The following is a 15,339-nucleotide window of genomic DNA, read 5'->3' on the forward strand; positions in this document are numbered from 1 at the left end:
CCTCCCGCTTAATGAGCTGTTTGAGTTTGACAGCTCTTTTATAGGAATCTGACATCACGAGCGCCCCATAATGCACTGCTCAGGTGCAGTGAATAAATTACTGATGTCACGTCAGAAGGGGTGATGCCACCAGACAGGAGCTGTAACAGCACCAGCAGCTGTCACAGCAGCTCATGATGCTGGAGGCATCTGAAGAGGCAGGATTTTTTTTTTCTATTTTTTGGGTGCGGCAGTGGGCCACGTAATTGACAATGGATTTACATATTTTTTCATTTTTTTTAATAAATGACTTGTCAAAAACTGGCTTTTGTCTTTATTTTTTTGTACACTTTTTTGGTGAATGGGTAGGGGTATGATGTACCCGATATCCATTCACATGGGGGAAGCTGGGATCTGGGGCCCCCCTTGTTTCCAGATTCCGATAAGCCCCCCACCTGCAGGCCCCCACAACCACAGCTTAGGGTTATCAGGAAGAGACCCTTGTCCCCATCAACATGTGGACTAGGCGCTTTGTGGGGCACCCCAAAGCCCCCTCCCCATGTTGAGGGCAAGTGGCCTGGTATGGTTCAGGAGGGGGGGTGCTCGTTCACCCCCGCCCCTTATTCTGTCCAGCCAGGCTGCCTGCTTGTAAAAGGGTCTGGTATGGATTTTGGGGGGACCCATGCCGTTTTCTTTTTCAATTTTGGCAGTTTGGAGTTCCTCTTAAAATCCCTACCAGACCCGAAGGGCCTGGTATGGACTGGGGGGGGTACCCCGCATCATTTTTTTTTATCTGTATTGCCGGGAGCCAACAATACATTACTGATGCAAGCAAGTTTAAATATCATAAGAGAACCAGCCCTGCACACTACACTGCTTGATATATATCCTGCAATAACTTTTTTTATATATATATATACATATACATATATATATATACATATATATATATATATACATACATATATATATATATATATACATACATATATATATATATATATATATATACATATATATATATACATACATAAATACTACACTGCCTGATCTATTACTAGATACAATGAACAATCCACCTGCCTAATCTCACTCCTATCTCACCTAACACACTATACACGACGCTGCCGTATAAGCAGCAGCTTTATATAGTGTTGGGCGTGGACTTAGCCCCTGAACCATGATTGGCTAAAGGCACCCTGCCTTTGGCCAATCATAGACATTGTGCTGTGATTGGCCAAAGCATACAGGTCATGTGCATGCTTTGGCCAATCATCAGACATTCAGAAATGTATTCACAGCACCAGCGCAGTGTTTATGGAGAGTTCATCAGCGGGCAAACTTCCCGCCGGGCGCCCCATTTGTTTGTGTATTCAGCGAACACACGAACGCCCAATGTTTGAGTCGAACTTACCTTCGACTCGAACTCGAAGCTCATCCCTACTCAAGATGGCCACAACCAAAAATGCCAATGTTTTTCAAAGTGATTCCTCAACAAAACAAAGCATGAATTTGATGGATGACGATGGATTAGTTTGCTTTGAATATTAAAAATGTATTTGTGTTTTTTTGCTTTGAATAATAAAAATTAATAAATGCTTTTTGGTTTGTGGAGCTCAAATGCAGCATAGTTCAGCATTAAACGATCACAGATAATGTAGAGCATTAGTTAATAAATGCTGCATAAAGAGGGGCACGATCAGGGCCGATGCAAGACTATTCTGCGCCCTATTCTGAGCAGTCAGAGAGGGGGGAGCAGTGTGTGAGAAAGGGGGGAGCAGTGTGCCAGAGAGGGGGGAGCAGTGTGCCAGAGAGGGGGGAGCAGTGTGCCAGAGGGGGGAGCAATGTGTCAGAGAAGGGGAGCAGTGTGTCAGAGGGGGGAGAAGTGTGTCAGAGGGGGGGAGGAGTGTGTCAGGGTGGGGGAGCAGTGTGTCAGAGAGGGGAAGCAGTGTGTCAGAGGGGGGAGCAGTGTGTCAGAGGGGGGAGCAGTGTGTCAGGGTGGGGGAGCAGTGTGTCAGAGAGGGGGAGCAATGTGTCAGGGGGGGAGCAATGTCAGAGAGGGGGAGTAATGTGTCAGAGGGGGGGGTGACCAGTGCTCCATTAATGCAGAGTGACCAGTGTCCCCATTAATGCAGAGTAACCAGTGGCCCCATCCAATGCAGAGTGACCAGTGCCCCCATCCAATGCAGAGTGATCAGTGCCCCCATTAATGCTGAGTGACCAGTGCCCCCAATAATGCAGAGTAACCAGTGTCCCCATCCAATGCAGAGTGACCAGTGTCCCCATCCAATGCAGAGTGACCAGTTCCCCCATCCAATGCAGAGTGACCAGTGACCAGTGCCCCTATTAATGCAGAGTGACCAGTGTGCCCCCATCCAATGCAGAGTGACCAGTGCCCCCATCAATGCAGAGTGACCAGTGACCCGTGCCCCCGTTAATGCAGAGTGACCAGTGTGCCCCATTAATGCAGAGTGACCAGTGTGCCCCCAATAAGGCAGAGTGATCAGTGTGCCCCCAATAATGCAGAGTGACCAGAGTGCGTGCCCCATTAATGCAGAGTGACCAGTGTGCCCCCATTAATGCAGAGTGATCACTGTGCACCCATTAATGCAGAGTAACTAGTGTGCGTGCCCCCATTAATGAAGAGTGATCAGTGTGCCCCCATTAATGCAGAGTGATCAGTGTGTCCCCATTAATTCAGAGTGGTCTGTGTGCCCCCATTAATGCAGAGTGACCAGTGTGCGTCCCCCTATTAATGCAGAGTGATCAGTGTGCCCCCATTAATGTAGAGTGATTAGTGTGCCCCCATTAATGCAGAGTGACCAGTGTGCATGCCCCCATTAATGCAGAGTGACCAGTGTGCGTGCCCCCATTAATGCAGAGTGACCAGTGTGCCCCCATTAATGCAGTGACCAGTGTGCATGCCCCTATTAATGCAGAGTGATCAGTGTGCCCCCATTAATGCAGAGTGATCAGTGTGCCCCCATTAATGCAGAGTGACCAGTGTGCGTGCCCCCATTAATGCAGAGTGACCAGTGTGCCCCCATTAATGCAGTGACCAGTGTGCATGCCCCTATTAATGCAGAGTGATCAGTGTGCCCCCATTAATGCAGAGTGATCAGTGTGCCCCCATTAATACAGAGTGATCAGTGTGCCCCCATTAATGCAGAGTGACCAGTGTGCGTGCCCCTATTAATGCAGAGTGATCAGTGTGCCCCCATTAATGCAGAGTGATCAGTGTGCCCCCATTAAGGCAGATTGATCAGTGTGCCCCCATTAATGCAGAGCGATCAGTGTGCGTGCCCCCATTAATGCAGAGTGACCAGTGTGCGTGCCCCCATTAATGCAGAGTGATCAGTGTGCCCCCATTAATGCAGAGTGACCAGTGTGCCCCTATTAATGCAGAGTGATCAGTGTGCCCCCATTAATGCAGAGTGACCAGTGTGCATGCCCCCATTAATGCAGAGTGATCAGTGTGCCCCCATTAATGCAGATTGACCAGTGCGGATTAGAGCGCCACATGATTACAAAAAGCCAAGTTCTTCTGCTTACCCGGCGGGGAGACTGTCATACGAAGTCCCGCCTCCTGGACCGGCTCCTATGATAGACGTCACCAGTGTTCTGTCTATCATAGGTAAGAGCCGGTACAGGAGGCAGGACTTCGTATAACAGTCTCCCCTCTGGGTAAGCAAAAGAACTTGGCTTTTTGTAATCATGCGGCGCTCTAATCCCCATCTCCCCCCCTTCCCCTCCGAGTGAGAAGTATACTGTATGGACGGCCCCCTGCTCCAGTTCACAGTGCACCCACCAGCATCAGTCCTGCAAACCAGGGACGTCCCAGGCTAGTAGGGAAACCAGCGGCCGTGGCTGAGCCCCCTAAGTGCAGAGCGCCCTGGGGGTCTGCCTAGTTCACCTTGCGGGAGCACCGGCCCTGGGCACGATGAAGAGTTCATAAACCAAGTCATCGGGACACTGTGGAGGCATGATTGATCTGTGGGGGTTTAGGAAACAGTAAAGTTGTGGCTGAGCTACAAGAATTAGGCTCAATAAAAGATTGAATAAATTATACCAATCAGCGCAAACTCTAAATCTGTGAAACTCAAAATATAAAATAAAATAGTGTACAATAAAACAATATACAAAACAATGCTGACTAGCTGAACACTGTGTAAGTGATTCCACGACACCTCTTATTACAAAAATACAAAATAGATACAGTGTAGCGCAGCATTTAAAATAGTCTAAAAAGTTCCATGAAGATGTGATAACATACACATCTAACTTAAACATCAAAATAAGTGAAGTCCTTCATGAATGTGTGGTTGATTGCTATCAAACACCCAGTGCCTTATCTTCACACACACTGATTATCCATCATCGAGCAAAGTGACTGCTCTCCTCCATACAAATAAACAGCTTATCTCCTCTCAACCCGGATTAATGGCTCCACTCCTCTCCTCCTTGAAGGGATACAAGCTAATGTTCTCACAGCTCCCCACAGCAAGTATACACTGCTCAAAAAAATAAAGGAACACTTTGAAAACAAATCAGATCTCAATGCGGAAAAATATCATGCTGGATATCTATACTGATTTGGACTGGGTAATGTGCTAGGAACAAAAGGATGCCACATCGTTTGATGAAAATTATCAACCTACAGAGGTCTGAGTTCAAAGACCCCAAAAATCAAAGTGAAAAAATGATGCAGCAGACTAGTCCATTTTGCTAAAATTTTATTGCAGCAACTCAAAATGGTACTCAGTAGTGTGTATGTCCCTCAAGTGCTTGTATGCATGCCTGACGTCGGGGCATGCTCCTTTTGAGACGACAGATGGTGTCCTGGGGTATTTCCTCCCAGATCTGGACCAGTGCATCACTGAGCTCCTGAACAGACTGAGGTGCAATCTGGTGGCGTCAGATGGACCAAAACATAATGTCCCAGAGGTGTTCTATTGGATTCAGCTTAGGCGAGCGTGGGGGGCCATTTAATGATAACGATTCCTTCATCCTCCAGGAACTGGCTGCATACTCTCACCAGGCCAGGCATTGTCATGCACCAGGAGGAACCCAGGATCCACTGCACCAGCATAGGATCTGACAATGGGTCCAAGGATTTTTTCCCAATACCTAATGGCAGTCAGGGTGCTATTGCCTAGCCTGTAGAGGTCTGTGCATCCATCCATGGATATGCCTCCCCAGACCCACCATCAAACCGGTCATGCTGAACAATATTACAGGTAGCATAATGTTCTCCGCGGCTTCTCCAGATTTTTTCACGTCTGTCACATGTGCTCAGGGGGAACATACTGCCAATCGAGCTCCATGGTGCCTGACAATGAGCACAGAGCCCACTAGAGGACGTTGGACCCTCAGGCCACCCTCCTGAAGTCTGTTTCTGATTGTTTGGTCAGAGACAATTACACGAGTGACCTGCTGGAGGTTAATTTGTAGGGCTCTGGCAGTGCTCATCCTGTTCCTCCTTGCACTAAGGAGCAGATACCGGTCCTGCTGATGGGTTAAGGACCTTTGACAGCCCTGTCCAGCTCTCCTAGAGTAACTGCCTGTCTCCTGGAATCTCTTCCATGCTCTTGAGACTGTGGTGGGAGACCCAGCAAATATTTTGGCAATGGTATGTATTGATGTGCCTTCCTGGAGGAGTTGGAATGCCTGTGCAACCTCTATAGGGTCCAGGTATCTCCTCATTCTACCAGTAGTGACACTGAAACTAGCCAAATGCAAAACTATTTGTTGCCCATCTAGTACCCCTGTTCTTAATTTCATTAACATCAAAGCAGCTGAAACTGATTAACAACCCCCTCTGCTACTTAACTAACCAGATTAATATCCCAGGAGTTTAATTAATCTGATGCTATACTCTAATGAAAGAGTGTTCCTCTAATTTTTTTTTTAGCAGTGTATTTTAAGGCAGAAAGGACATACATAGTGTACTACCTCAAAACCAATTCTTTTTAAACCCAGCTTCAAAAACACAAGAGCATAAAATAAAACATGCGTTGCAAATATCATCCAGCTCACTCACCACCTCACAGTGCAACTCCGGTAAACGTCACCGAGCTCCTCTACTCCCCTAGACACGTATCACCGCGTGACTGGGTTTCTTCAGTAGGAAAAGGGCAACATTAAGAATGTACAATTCCTTTAAAAAATTGGGAGGTCTTCTACACCAGAGCCGTTATGCTGTGCCACTGTCAGTCGACCTATGTTCCCTCCCTCCTTGAATGGGTCACGGAGATGGAACGCGTGGAACACATGGAGTAAATTCTGACAAAAGATCTGGATACATATGAACAATGTCACCAAATTTGGCTTTCTTGGAAAGTGTACAGAGAATCCCAACAGCTTTGGGATCTTTTATCTATATGTTAATGAAACTGAGAAACCCCAGTTGTTTGGAGTTAGTAGAGAGTGCTATCTTTGCCCCCCCCCCCTCCTTTCCCTGCCTAATTATTCAACTCTTTTTCCTCCCCTTCCTAATCCTTTTTCCTATTCTCCTCCTCAATCCCCCCTCTTATTTTGTTTTTTTAGCCCATACTGTTCCCCTATCTGTGTTATTCCAGTCTTCTCATAAGAAGTTAGAGGTGTAATACAATACAGATGCTTTCTGTATCTGTATATTTAATCTACCATCTCTCATGTCAATGACTGACGTGTGATACATGTTTTGCCAGTGTTCCCTCTGTCTTCACCAATAATTTTGTACCATGGTATGTCTAACTTAACTCTTTTGCGAAAATGAACCTGAATTGTAGACCCTTACATCTTACATCTTACCTAACCATCTATGGTTGGGCTATTAATGGTGGTTTGACAGACTCTCCTGAATTAGGAGGTAGTTACAAAGAATTTAAAGGTGCCTCTGGGACACTAGTATGGGCTTTCTGTAAATGTGTTGCCCTAATTCTTCATGGCTTGCTGCATGCACTTCACAGCTCTCATGTATAAGTTTCATTTGTGTATTTAATGGTTTGCCAGTAGAGACTGCATAAAGTTGAGTCAAATACAGAGCTCTCTCTAGTGGTTAATCATGAAAGCTTTGTTTTCGATACAAGTAAATATGTCAGAGCAAGCATTTAAACGTGTGAAAGCCACATCATAAATTACTTTGAGGTAAATGCTGAAAACATAACCCTAAATATGCGCTCATAGAAAATAAATGTTTTCCCTTAACAAATCATGTAAGTGTTTTTTTATATTTGGATAGAAAAAAATGAAGAGTCATTTTGTAATATCAGTTTAGGGCATACGGCACTATTTGTAATTTCTTATGTTAACACCAAAAACAATTAATAAATCATTTTTTTCCCCACAGTCTTTTGCATAGCTAAATATATATTTATATTGCATCAAAAAATGAATAAGTGCAAATAATTTGGAAAAATTTAACTGTTTTCAACAACAGCACTAGAACAATAGGTTAACGTTTTTAACCTTGCTATTTAAACTATTCACCAAACATCTCTAAATAATGCTTGTAATATACTGTAGGTGTAGTATTCTTATATACAAATGTAATACAGACATAATGCTGAGTTGTATGTGGGAATCATTTTTATCGTCTCACGACCTCTCTTTTCTGTTTGCATAATTTTTAAAAATCCACTAATAGCCTATTTTTTTTTTTTTTTTTTAGACTGAGGTTACATAAGTATTAATTACATTATTCAATGTATTTACTATAATTCCCAGGAATAAAAATAACACAAAATGAATAAAAGAACCCACAACCACAAATTTGGAACACAGAAGTCGCACGTGAACACACTTACAAGAAACACTTTTAATAGCCCTGTGATGAAATACTATTTGTGGGGGGGGGGGGGGGGAGGATACACAGGAAATATTGTGACGACATTCTCAATACATTATTTGCATGTATTCTACTATATAATAGGGTCATAAATCTTAAGAGTTTGTGACAGTTTTGCTTTGTTTATTTTTTGGGGTTTTTTATTTTTGTCTGCAAGATTGACTGCCTGTGAAAAACATGAACTATTTTTTTTGTTTTCTTTTGCTCATTTTTACCTGCAGTAAGGAAGCAGTGTGTCAAAGTCGAGATGCTGAAGGAAGTTGTCAGCGGGCTATAAATATATTCCCTGCTAAACTGAAAGATCTCAGAACCACATTCCAGAGAGTTAGAGACTATTTTGTAAGTATTCAAATCTTGTCACTCTGTTAACCTGTTCCTGGATGCATCTTTTTTTTTTTTCTTCCCTACAAATGGCCAGGCCAATACAGAATACAGAAAAACCAACTTTCATTGCATTTATCTTGGTATAATATATTTTACACTTTAGTTTGCATTTGTCTGTATTTTGCTCTGGTCTGTTCCAGTTATAAAACTGAAGACAAATAATAAAGTTTTACTGGTTTGAATAGGTATAACATTTAATTTGTTTTCTTTCTAAATGTACAGTTTATATGATATATAAATAATAGGTACAGTATGTTAGCTTTAAATATTGACTATTTTAAATCTTTTTTTATTTTTTTTTTGCCAGTTTTAAATATCTAACACATTTTATGCATCTGTTTTGTTCTGTCATTTAGCAATATGGAATTACAGAATATCATTTTTTTTAAAAAAAATTGTAAGCATAAGAAAATGGGAGAGGATATTTCTGACTTGCTCAAAAGGTGCAGATTTCAGAGCTGTAATCCTGTTCCTGTGCTTGGTAGGAAATAGCAATACCAGGTCTACCCAATGGAAGAACCTCATTGGAGCAGATTATATCCATTAGTTGAGTGGCTTAGCTGACTTGACAAAAACATTGCACCTGAGAGAAAATGAAAACACAAAGTAAAGGGCACGGACTGCATGTTATTTATATATATATATATGTATTGTATATATATATATATGTATTGTATATATATATATATATATATATATAATGCACTAACAAGTAGAATAACATGCCTATTAGCAGCCTGCAAAGAGTGGAGATAGTACCTGAAAACAGCCCACCGTGGTGATATAAACAGTTTGAGCCCTCCTCTATGGCTATCTCAGGGACTTTGCTAGCATTGCAAGGTGGAAGGTTTCCATATGGTTGGAAGATTCTGCAATGCAGTTGTGCAGAGAAAGAAGGATATGGCCCTTTAAAAGGTGTTGCCTGATCAGTTCATTAGATCCAGAGATCTGCACAATTGGACTGCAGCATCTCCCTGCCATCAAGTCACTACCACCACCTCACTTCTAGTAAGGTCCTAAAACCCCATACATATGGGCTTAACATAAATATAAATATCAATAGAAACCGGCCAGCAAGATCCTTTTATATAAGCATGTTTTGGCTACATAGCCTGGCCATCAAACATTTTTCATATGAATCATTTTTTTATCTTCAAAATCCATTTGAGTGTTTGAGGAAACAGCTCAACACAATATTGTAAAATAGTTACGTAAACTTATATTAATGCCAAAACTGATATTTTATTAGTATTTTTTTTTCTTTTTCAGCAAATGAAGGATGATGAATTGGATACCATATTACTTGAAAAAAATTTATTACAAGACTTCAAGGTAAAGAAGGCTTTAATACACATTATTTATAAAGCATTATACACATCATAAACAAAAAATATATATTTATTTTAGGAGAGCACTGGGAGGGGTTAGAGCAACTATAAGATTTTAACATCTCTCTCTATTGGCAGCCCCTATTTCTTGCAGGGTTGTCGCAGGGGCAGGAAGGGGGTTAAAGCTGTAATAAACCCAGAACAATACATTATATTGCAACTTACCCGTTCTTAGATGTGATGGCTGTATTAGTTTCCTGTTTTAGGCTTTCTAGTCTACTAGGTTTCACAAGCTAAAGCTCTCCAGCAGAATGTATCAGTTTACATGGATGAGATAAACCACTGGTAGGGGTGATGCAAATGATCAGCTTTTATTTATTCATGCAAAACCTTTATCTCAAAAAGAAAAAAAAAATATTATAAAGTGTGAGCTTGAGTTTGGCTTCAGTTTGTCAGTGTATCTAAATCTGTTAATACATTTAACACTACCCCCCCTCCCAGACCGACAATACTGCTGTGCCTCCTTTTCTCAGTCCTCCAGACAGGGCTGGGACAAGAGGCAGGCAGGAGGGGCAGCTGCCCTGTGCGCAATGGGTTATTGCAGGGATGGGGGCGCCCTGACCCTAACCCTAAGGTAAGGAGATGGCGCAGTTTGGCATATTTGCCCTGGGCGCTGGATGACCTTGTCCCGTCACTGCCTCCAGAGGTGTATCACAGTAATACGGGTGGTGTGTTAGGCTGGCCATACACTATACAATTTTCTTGTTCAACTTTCCTTTAGATTTACCAAAACCATGTAATATAGGGTCAAACCTAAACACTTTCAATTTGTATGCAGTCAGGCAGGCCCTTGCACTACATAGTTTAAGGTAAATCTAAAGGAAATGGAATAAGAAAATTGTATAGTGTATGGTCAGCCTTACTGGCTAGATCATTAGGTGAAAACAGAGAGGAAAAAAAGCCAAAGAAAAGAAAACCGATGCAGTCACCATATCTAAAGATTTGGGCAAGAAATAGAACAAGTGGCACAAGCTGTTAGCACTACATAAAAACGATAGTCCATATAATAGCACATGAAGGCTATGATAAAGTCTTAAGGTGAGATGAGGAAACAGTCTGAATGCTAAGGGGCAGCCTGTTGGGGAGCAGAAGTGATCTCCAAACATGCAACAAACAAAGAGAAAACAGGCGCCTCTGAGTTAAGACTGCAATTTAATATGGCAAACAAGTAGTAAAAACTTACACCAAGGTAAGTATAAGCAGACAAGATGGGTCCTTCCGGTGTCTGTGTGGAGGCTTGGGGCTTAGAGTCACCACTGTGGGTCTGTAGTCATCTCCTCTCTTCCTCTGGACAGGAAGAGATGACTACAGACCCACAGTGGTGACTCTAAGCTCCAAGCCTACACACGGACACTGGAAGGACCCATCTTGTCTGCTTATACTTATCTTGATGTAAGTTTTTACTACTTGTTTGCCATATTAAATTGCAGTCTTAACTCAGAGGCGCCTGTTTTCTCTTTTGTTTGTCTAAAGATTTGGGACCTGCAATATATTTTGGTTTTGGGTTTACCACTTTAATGTCCACAGTGTAATCACAGACAAAATAAAACTGACAAAAAATGTTAACTTTCTACCCAAAACTAAAATAGCTGTAAATAGGATTGATTGCAGTGGCACTGCATTAGATTGGAATTGGTGATGATTATAGTGGAATCGCTATTTTAAAATAATTTTATGGCTTCAATATAGACTGCTCTAAAGGAAGGACTTCATGGCCCTGAGCAAATCAAAATGTAGGTGCACAAAATGTATTCTGAAAATAAGATCATTTATGTATGATGCCAAACTAAAATTAAATATTTTAGCTTGAGTTAGAATTTGAACCTTAAAGTAAACCATTATTAGGTAAAATAAGGAGCCTTCTAAAAAAAAAAATGCTAATTGGGCTTCAGTAGTTTCTGAGTCACTGACCTAAATGCGTAAGAAGATCAGAGATATCTGAGTAAAGTCAGAGGACCTTATCTGCACACTTGTTCTGGGCTAGTAAGTTTAAGTATTAAGCAAAAGAGGGTCAGAATGACAGACAGGCAACTAGCATCTGCAGGATAAGAAGCCTGCAATGGAAGCCTCCAAGTTCCTCTCAGGCTTCCTTTAAACTGTTAGTTTTGCATAAGTACACTGGATAAATAAGGTGAAAATGTAACAGGTAAAATATATCAAGCATTTGTTCTAGTAGTATCCTCTTTTTTGTTTATCCAGAGTTCTATTGGATGCCAGACTGTAACTGAAATGATTCGATTCTACCTAGAGGATGTCCTACCACATGCACAAGAGGGCAGTAATGTCATTGAAACGAATGTGAATTTCATGAAAGACAAACTGCTAGACCTAAAACAGACCATGAAACGATGTGTGAGTATACAGTACAGTAATACAAAATATATGTCTTTTTTTACTTTACAAAACACAAAAGAGAAAAAAATTGTGAACTACCTAGCCCGGCAGGGGATTGCCTAACCCTCTAGCGTAACATCAAAATGACATACTGTGCACAGCACATGAGGGGCAACATTATTGACATTATGTTCTTAGACAGTTTCTCTTCATCTCCATATCCACTTAAAGGCCGCCAAACTTACATTGCAGCTTCAGGATATTCCCTTCAACTATTGTTTTTTTCAGGAGGCGATATATAAATAGGTTCTTATAGTTTTGTTATTTTTATACAATCCATAGACAAAAATTGTAACATAAGTTTTGCAAGACGCATCACTTAGAGAAAACCTTGTTTGTCTTAAAAATATATATATTATATATATACATTACTATAACTTACTTTGTTATCTTAAGTAATGACAAAGTTATTGCAGACTCAATAGGCCCATAGTAGAAATTATAAAAATTGATTTGGTCCATAGTGGGGGTACAAGTGGGAGCAAAGGTGGTTAAAAACATACATAAGAAATTTCTAGTAGCACTTGTTTTAACTCTAGTCAGACAGATAGCAAAAAAAAAAAAAATTATGTTTTCTATTCCTTTTTGCCTTTACAACATACAGAAAGTGAAATACATTTTTGTACCACAAAAAGAAAGTCACATTTGGAAAGTTCCTGAATTATTAAGCTTATAGCTGAAAAGGCCAATTGGTTTTGGAGCTTAAATGGTTAAATATATCCAAAAATACACAACCAATACCTCAAACTGACAATGTGGGGTTAAGGATCCTGGGAGTTCCCATGTCAAGTGTATAAAACCAGCAAGCCTCTAGCTGTAAGAAAGGGTAATCCCTATTATAACCACAAAAAAGTTTTTGGATGTAGAAATTGACCATACCACTTAGTTCACTATTTGGTGTCAAACCTAGATATAATGAAGAGACTGCTTCTCTTTGCCCTAACTGGTCTATTCCTTACTTGTTCAAGAGGTATACAGTAATGATTTGCATTGCTCCACCCACTATCTTAAAAATAAAGTATATGCAAAGCCAATTTTTTTTTATTTATTTATTTTTTTCCGGGGGGGGGGGGTGATAAAGTAAGGGAGGAATAAAAATTCTGGTTTTATGAGACTGAGATTGTATTTGTTTCAGTTGATTTTTTTTTTTTTTGCGATCTGTGTCTTAATAGGTGTGTTTTTGTGAGCAGGATTCTTTACTCCACCGTGATTCTTTATCTACAGTATATAAATGTCTATAATTGCATTCCTTATAAAACGTTTTTTTTTTTCTAATTATGATATAATTGATAATGAACATTAAAGAGTCTTTCTGGATAGCCAGACTGACATTTCAGTACCTTTTATACATTGTGTGCAATCCTATAGCTAACTTTCTAATTGGTTATTTTTTGACAGCAACACTTTTTGCCATGTGATAGAAAAAGCAAGGCCATCAAGCAGATCAAGGAAAAATATAAAAAGGTATGCTGCCAGCCCTGTTTGTAATCATGACTAACAAATGCAAGTGAATGAACTTTGTCATACTAAACAGTCAAAAGGAAAATGAATGTGCTCTGTCATAGATGTTAAAAAAAAATCAAGAAATGCATTTCACGCTTGTGTAAATTTGCAAAAACTGTAACAAATGTGGCGCAAGATAGTCTTTCTCATTTAAACAATGTGTTTCCCTTCTGAACTTCTGCCAGATCCTTGTTAGGAAATAGCTGAGATAATAACAGACACTATTGTGTCCTGGAGTTCATTTTAGGTGCACCTAATCAGGCTCTTTTATGGCAAAGAGTTAAAGACTAACACAACTGGACACCTAGCATCTTCATAAGAGGACATTGCTAGTGACAGTAATACCCTGGTTGGGTGACAGGGGTGATCAGAAGGGCAATAAAGGGGTTAACTGCGTGCCTAACAAGTGTGTGTGTGCTGCTTTAAAACTCACAGATCTGTCTGGGTCTCTCCTTTGATCTCAGTTCTGAACAGTAACCGAAACCAGGGAGAAAAACTGCTAGATCATTTGTTGTGTTTACGAACACACAGATTTCTGTGCTGTGCTTGAGCACACTAATCAGTAGGTCAACAGCCAAAAGTCCTTGGCTGTGAGCCTGTTGACAAATTCATGCTGTGTCCAACCAAGGACAGAGCAGTAGGGTAGTCGCACATTCATGCCTATAATTCAGAAAGTTTGGCACAACGTATGGGTAAGTCGGGATGCCCAGGGGATCTGTTGGCTAGCAGTAGGTTACCACTGGCCAGTCGGTAGGAATTCAAAAACACAAGATGAGTTATCTCTAAAATATATACAGTATACATTATGTATAGACAAGAGCTCGTTTTCTTGATACTTGGGTTATCATAAATAATTTTTTGGAGGAAGTGCTTAATGAAATCTGATTTATGATTGAATAATGAATAACCCAACACTACTTGTTGGGTACTCTTTATTAAGGGCCTATCCATGCTGGTGCGTTGCAGTAAAATTAACTTTACCACAACACACAGCAATGCACCTACTCTATGGGCAGTGCCTTGTGGTACTATTCATTGTGAAGTGTGAAGTTTCACTTTTCAAGGAATATCTGATCATGTGCAAGGAATATATTAAAAGAAAAATAATTTTGCTTGCACATGATTGAATAATGGAAATCAGAAAAGCTTCACCTCATTCATAAAGCTCTGGGATAAATTTCCTTGCAAATTAAACAGCCTATTTGTCTTTGCCGAACATATAGCCACCCCCAGCTATAAATGTGCAAGGGTGTATACCACCATGAAGTCATTAGATTTGTGCTTGGTGGTTTTTCTTGATATATCAATTAGGAAACAGAGCATCAAATGTTGAGCTACAAGATGTCAGATAGCACTGTCCCTTATGAGCAGTCAAATCTTTCACAGGATCCTCAATCAATTTATAACTGAAATGCATGCATTTGTTTGTGAGGTATCTCGTGAGGCCATAGCCAATTAAAAGTGGTCATTTTTTTCCTTTTCCAGTTAAAGAATCAAGGTATCTACAAAGCCGTTGGAGAATTTGACATCTTTATCAATTACATTGAGGAATACCTTATCTTCAGAAAGAAATAGAGATATCCTATCATTTTGGTTATCCTAAAGACCCATTCTGACATATTCAATAGGATTTTTACAAGGAATAAGTAAAATGCACAGTCATTTATAGAAACCAATTTGATTACAATTTACCATATTTATTGGTAAATACATTTGTACATTCTAGTCACATTTGAAATGTTTGGTTTGCTGAAACAAAGACACATAATTATCAAAGGACAATAAAAAGAACTATGAAGACCAAAAATGCACAGAAGAGGGAGTTGAAAGCTTCTTATGCATTGCCAACAATTTGGGAAGAAC

At 40.5% G+C, this 15,339-nt stretch overlaps 1 protein-coding gene across 1 annotated transcript; it reads left to right on the top strand.

Annotated features, from left to right (window-relative positions):
* Positions 1–7,984: 7,984 nt before the first annotated feature.
* Positions 7,985–15,120, top strand: IL10 (interleukin 10; the record flags this gene model as incomplete). Its single annotated transcript, XM_082248590.1, has 5 exons — positions 7,985–8,146; positions 9,461–9,523; positions 11,779–11,931; positions 13,372–13,437; positions 14,962–15,120. 5 exons carry the CDS (start codon positions 7,985–7,987, stop codon positions 15,049–15,051), a joined length of 534 nt encoding a protein of 177 aa, XP_082104716.1. The 3' UTR covers positions 15,052–15,120.
* Between the last annotated feature and the right edge of the window lie 219 nt (positions 15,121–15,339).

The sequence above is a fragment of the Pelophylax lessonae genome (assembly GCF_965119305.1).
Source record: "Pelophylax lessonae genome assembly, chromosome: 2".
Classification (NCBI taxonomy): Eukaryota; Metazoa; Chordata; class Amphibia; order Anura; family Ranidae; genus Pelophylax; species Pelophylax lessonae.